Genomic DNA, 6,208 nt, shown 5'->3' with positions numbered 1-6,208 from the left:
AGGTCCCGTGTGCAGTATGCCTTTAGCGCACGTAAAAGAACTCACAGCAACAAAAGGGTTGTTCTTGTCAAAATTCTGTAGAAAAAAAATTCACTCTGACAGTGATATAAATACACATACATACCGGGGGGGGGGGGGGGGCGGGGGGGACATGGGTGGCGCTGCATTGTGGCGACACGCTCTCCCCCGTGGAGAGAAGCCGACTTCGGAACAGAGAAATCAGTGTGGGTAAAAGGTAATGCATGGTAAAACGTAACACATGGTAAAAGGTAATGCAGTACATGTCGCTAATCCCCGCCGTGGGCTGCTCGACCCATTGAGTAAAGTCCTTAATCTGTCATAGGCTTACTGTCCTTCCCCACTTCATGCCTCCCACCCTCGCTTCCTCTGTGTGTGTGTGTGTGTGTGTGTATGTGTGTTGCGGTGTGTGTGTGTGTGTGTGTGTGTATGGTGCGCAAGAACTCTCTCTCTCACACACACATATGCACACATGATCGCAAACAATGAACACACACACGTACACACACACACACAGACACACACACACACACACACATACCGCAACACACATAAACACACACACACACACACACACACAACAACAACACACACACACACACACACACACACACACACACACACACACACGCCACAACTCTCACACACACACACACACACACACACACACACACACACACACACACACGCCACAACTCTCTCTCACACACACACACACACACACACACACACACACACACACACACACACACACACACACACACACACAATGTGTCCATCAAAGCCTACAGGGTCTAATGATCCACGACCGACAAGCCCTCTGTTTTGTTGTCACTGACCCTCACCTGAAACCCACACCTCCACACCCACTGCCAGCACCAACATTCAATCAGGCGTGCACTGATATGATTTGTCGCCGTTTCCAACTGCTGTGCCGTGCACACACACACACACACACACACACACACACACAGGGACACAGAGCGACTGCAATAACACGTCGCGTGGGACATACCTGAGGGACACTTGTAGCACAGTGTTCCAACACACCTGTATGCCTGACACCTGCAGCACGTTGACGGTAAGTTTGCCAAACCTACCTTCATTTTGTTCTCAAACGTTGTGAAAATTGCCTGTTTATTCTACATTGTTTATAATATCTAGTTAAAACTCTGTGTGTGTGTGTGTGTGTGTGTGTGTGTGTGTGTGTGTGTGTGTGTGTGTGCTAAAGGAGGAAAGAGGCAGAATGGTTAAGACGCCCAGCTAGCTGCCAATACAGTTAGTTCGTCAGAGTGTGGGTTCGAATCCCACTCTCGCCTTTTCTCCCCAAGTTTGACTGGAAAATCCAGCTAAGCGTCTAAGACGATAAACCAAGGTCCTGCGTGTGCAGCACGCACTTGGCGCACTGAAAAAGAACCCATGGCAACGAAAGGGTTGTCCTCTGGCAATATTATGTACAAGAAATCCACCCTGATAGGTACACAAATGTAAATATCTAAACATGCACTCAAGGCGATGACCAAGCGCTATGGGCATTACTGCTGTCAGGCATCTACCTGGCAAGATATGGTGTAGCGTATATGGATTTGTCCGAACGCAGTGATGCCTCCTTCAGAAACTGAAACTGAAAATCTGTGTGTATGTATGTATGTGTGTGTGTGTGTGTGTGTGTGTGTGTGTGTGTCTGTATGTCTGTGTCTGTGTGTCTCTGTGTGAGTGTGTGTGTGTGTGTGTGTGTCTGTCTGTCTGTGTCTGTGTGTGTTGTTTGTTTGTTTTTTTTCGTTTTTACCATATGCTGATTGTGAACACAATGTTAGATGTGTTTTATGTTTTGTATTTGTTAGGAGACATGAAATGTGAACCATCTTCACGTACCCCAAGGAGGAATGGTCTCGAAATAAATATCTCTTTTCTTGTCCATCTTGTTAATACTTTTCTATTCGGTAATGATACTTCTCTGTTTTGTAATAATACTATGTCATTTTGTTTATACATTTCCCATGTTGTAATAATTCAGTGTCCATTAATGTTTTCTGGTTTTCATTGAAATGACAGTCTGTCCCTTCTGTTTGTCAGTTTTCGTTGTGATGATCTGTCCAGTCTGCAAATTAATTTACATGGAAGATCGATCTACGTTTCGTCAACCATAGTCTGTTTTGTTGTTGTTGTTGTTGTTTTGTTGTTGTTTTCTTATTTGTTTGTTGGCTGTTTTTTGTGGGTTTTTTTCTTTTCTTTTCTTTTTTGCGGGGACGGCAGGGGGGGGGAGGTTACAGGGGGATTGGGGGGAGGGCGAGGGAGTAGGTGGATGTAATTGCGAACGATCCAGTCGAAGTGACCAGCTCAACGTGTGTATTGTACAGACAGCATGTCGTACGATCGTCAAATGTAGCTCTTCTGTTTTTGAGAGCTTTCTCTGATCGGTTGCACCATGAAAAGTTCGTCTGCTCCTTTTTAACGGTTGAAATAGCAGGGCTGTCTGAGGTTGAAATAGCAGGGCTGCCTGAGGTTGACATAGCAGGGTTGAAAAGCTGCCTGAGGTTGACATAGCAGGGCTGTCTGAGGTTGAAATAGCAGGGCTGTCTGAGGTTGACATAGCAGGGCTGTCTGAGGTTGAAATAGCAGGGCTGTCTGAGGTTGACATAGCAGGGCTGTCTGAGGTTGACATAGCAGAGCTGTCTCAGGTTGACATAGCAGGGCTGTCTGAGGTTGACATAGCAGAGCTGTCTCAGGTTGACATAGCAGAGCTGTCTCAGGTTGACATAGCAGGGCTGTCTGAGGTTGACATAGCAGAGCTGTCTCAGGTTGACATAGCAGGGCTGTCTGAGGTTGAAATAGCAGGGCTGTCTGAGGTTGACATAGCAGGGCTGTCTGAGGTTCACATAGCAGAGCTGTCTCAGGTTGACATAGCAGGGCTGTCTCAGGTTGACATAGCAGGGCTGTCTGAGGTGACATAGCAGAGCTGTCTGGGGTTGAAATAGCAGGGCTGTCTGAGGTTGACATAGCAGGGCTGTCTGGGGTTGAAATAGCAGGGCTGTCTGGGGTTGGAATAGCAGGGCTGCCTGGGGTTGGAATAGCAGGGCTGTCTGAGGTTGAAATAGCAGAGCTGACTCAGGTTGACATAGCAGGGCTGCCTGAGGTTGACATAGCAGGGCTGCCTGGGGTTGAAATAGCAGGGCTGCCTGGGGTTGACATAGCAGGGCTGTCTGAGGTTGAAATAGCAGGGCTGTCTGAGGTTGACATAGCAGGGCTGTCTGAGGTTGAAATAGCAGGGCTGTCTGAGGTTGAAATAGCAGAGCTGTCTGAGGTTGAAATAGCAGGGCTGTCTGAGGTTGACATAGCAGGGCTGCCTGGGGTTGAAATAGCAGGGCTGTCTGGGGTTGAATAGCAGGGCTGCCTGGGGTTAAATACAAACGGGCAAGTCTGACTGCCAACGATGGGTTTTGGTTTACGTGGACAATTAAAATAGGAGCCGGTCTTGAACTTATTAGACGTATTATATTATTGGAACATCGCACTGTTGTGTTGTTAGTTTTTATCACACCTTCACACACACACACACACACACACACACACACACACACACACACACACACACACACACACACACACACACACACACACACACATCAAAACACACAGACCTCACACCACACACAAACACACCCTTTTGAGCGAGCTCAGTAACTGTGCAGCATCGTTCGCAAATAGACAGTCAAACTATCCTATGGCCTATTTGCAAACGACACTATTTTCGAGATTCCTGTCAAAACTGACGTTCTGATCTGTCACCAACATGCTTTCGTAAATTCTCCCAGCACTGGTAATGCACAATTCATTAAACATATCCAGTCAAATCAGCTATTTTAACTGTGTCGGTCCTACTACTTGCTTCCTTTGATTTAAGGATTTTGAGAGCACGTTTGTGAACTTGGTCGGCAGTGAAGTGTGCGAAGAGAAGAAAGAACGCGGAAATAGCGGGAAACAGCTGATGTTTGACAGTTTCTGGAAATGGATGTATCAAGGTATCAGAACGATGTTGAAACAGATGTGAAATTGTGAAATGTGTGTGGCGATTGAGCTTCGAAGTGGGCCGGTACACGAACCGTTCGCTGTTCGCTGCCCTAGTTTGCTGATTTTCTTGTAATGATAGTTTGTATATTCTGATCACGAGTATGCTATGCTGTTTGTGTTGTTCTTGTTGTTGTAAGGTTTGTTTGTTTTTTGTTGTTATTTTTCTTTACTGATAACATGTCCATTTTGGTTATGAATTTGTTGTTTCGTTTTGGACAACCGTCATGTTAGCATGGCTTTTTGTTTGTTTTGGTTTGGTGTTTGGTTGTGTTTTGTTGTTTTACGTGCCCTAGGTAATGCTGCACATGACAGCTGGGTTTGTCATCTTATCCGAAAGACTAGCCATGGCGAGGGGGGGGGGGGGGGCGAGATAAAAACTTGGTCCGTTTGGGACTGGAACCTACAAACACTCGTTCAGCTGTGACTGGAACCTACAAACACTCCTTCAGCTGTGACTGGAACCTACAAACACTCCTTCAGCTGGGACTGGAACCTACAAACACTCCTTCAGCTGTGACTGGAACCTACAAACACTCCTTCAGCTGTGACTGGAACCTACAAACACTCCTTCAGCTGGGACTGGAACCTACAAACACTCCTTCAGCTGGGACTGGAACCTACAAACACTCCTTCAGCTCCTTCAGCTGTGACTGGAACCTACAAACACTTGTTCAGCTGTGACTGGAACCTACAAACATGCCTTCAGCTGTCTTGACACTGCCAGTGAACTATCGTCCCGCTGAATCGCAGACACCAGTTACACACTACTCGTGTTCTCAATTTTAGCGGGATGAAATTTAAAAAGTCAAATTCAACGACTTGCCAAAGACGCCCATAAGTGTGATTAAGAATCGTTTTTTGTATTGCTCTGTTATATGTGTATTTGTTGTTGTTGTTGCTGCTGCTGGTCTTGTTATTGTTGTTGTTAATTTGAGCTGATTAAACAAATAGCGAGATTTTGTCAACACCAAGTAAGAACAATTCCTCAATGCTTTACAGACTGTGAGCATTTGACTTCTCTGTGTATTTGCCTTTGTTTGGACAGGAAACGCCATTTCACATGATGCAATGCAGATTCCTTACAAACTCCACAACACATCTAGGACAAGTTCAGTTTTTGACAAACAACACAGAGCTGAAATGGCTGACCCTTCAACAGCAACAACAACAGCAACAGCAGCAGCAACAACAGCAACAGCAACACCACCACCAACAACAACAGCAGCAACAGCACTAACACCAACACCACCAACACCAACAACAACAACAACAGCAACACCAACAACAAAACAAGCAGAAGATCTAAAGGAAGTGTGATCTTTCAACTCATTATCGAAAAAAACCAACAGACTGATTAAATGAATAAATAAACATTAAGTGAATTAACAGATAGATACACAAACTATCGGATGGATTAACTCTTTGCGGACGATGGAACGGATGAGGATTCCCACACAAAACGGATGACGAAGGAATGTTGTTTCCCTGATACTGACAGTTTGTGCAATCCACTTCTGAGTCGATGATCTGTCGTCCATTGAGTTTCTGGTGTTGTTGTCTTTGTTGTGAAAGTCGAACCATTCTACCTTTATTTGCAGCCAGCCACAGAACAGCACACCCAACACCCAGCACCATGGCTAACCGCCCCATGAGTTCCGGTAACGACTCCTCCAGCGCCAGTACAGTAGAGTTACCGCCCCTCAACGGTCTGAACAGAAATGGCGTCCTTCCGGAAGAATGGACACTTCCGCACGAATGGAAGATTGAGAAACGGGAGCTGTTTGACGTGAGTTGTCTCATAGGTCAAAGAGTTTCTTTTTTCGCTGGCACTTTTCTGTTTTCCCTTTCTTGTTTTCTGCCTTGCTGCTCCATTCGCCTGTATTTCTTTTCTGCCCAGATGGCCTAGAGGTAACGCGTCCGCCTAGGAAGCGAGAGAAGCTGAGCGCACTGGTTTGATTCACGCCGGCAGTCGCCAGACTTTGAGTGGTGGTCTCGACGCTAGTCATTCGGATGAGACAATAAACCGAGGTCCCGTGTGCAGCATGCATTGTCCCTGGCAAAATTCTGTGGAAAAATCCACTTCGATAGCAAAACATAAAATTGCAGGCAGAAAAAAATA

General features: G+C 46.0%; 1 protein-coding gene across 1 annotated transcript in view; it reads left to right on the top strand.

Annotated features, from left to right (window-relative positions):
• Positions 1 to 1,005: 1,005 nt before the first annotated feature.
• LOC143281161 (uncharacterized) overlaps positions 1,006 to 6,208 on the top strand; it is an 8,341-nt gene continuing 3,138 nt past the window's right edge. Inside the window, exons 1-2 of the mRNA XM_076586184.1 lie at positions 1,006 to 1,099; positions 5,688 to 5,875. Of these exons, the coding sequence (XP_076442299.1) occupies positions 5,723 to 5,875 (153 nt within the window). The 5' untranslated portion in view covers positions 1,006 to 1,099; positions 5,688 to 5,722. The remainder of the gene's footprint in view (positions 1,100 to 5,687; positions 5,876 to 6,208) is intronic.

Source organism: Babylonia areolata, chromosome 1, assembly GCF_041734735.1.
Source record: "Babylonia areolata isolate BAREFJ2019XMU chromosome 1, ASM4173473v1, whole genome shotgun sequence".
NCBI lineage: Eukaryota > Metazoa > Mollusca > Gastropoda > Neogastropoda > Buccinidae > Babylonia > Babylonia areolata.
This window is presented reverse-complemented; position numbering and strand designations above follow the sequence as displayed.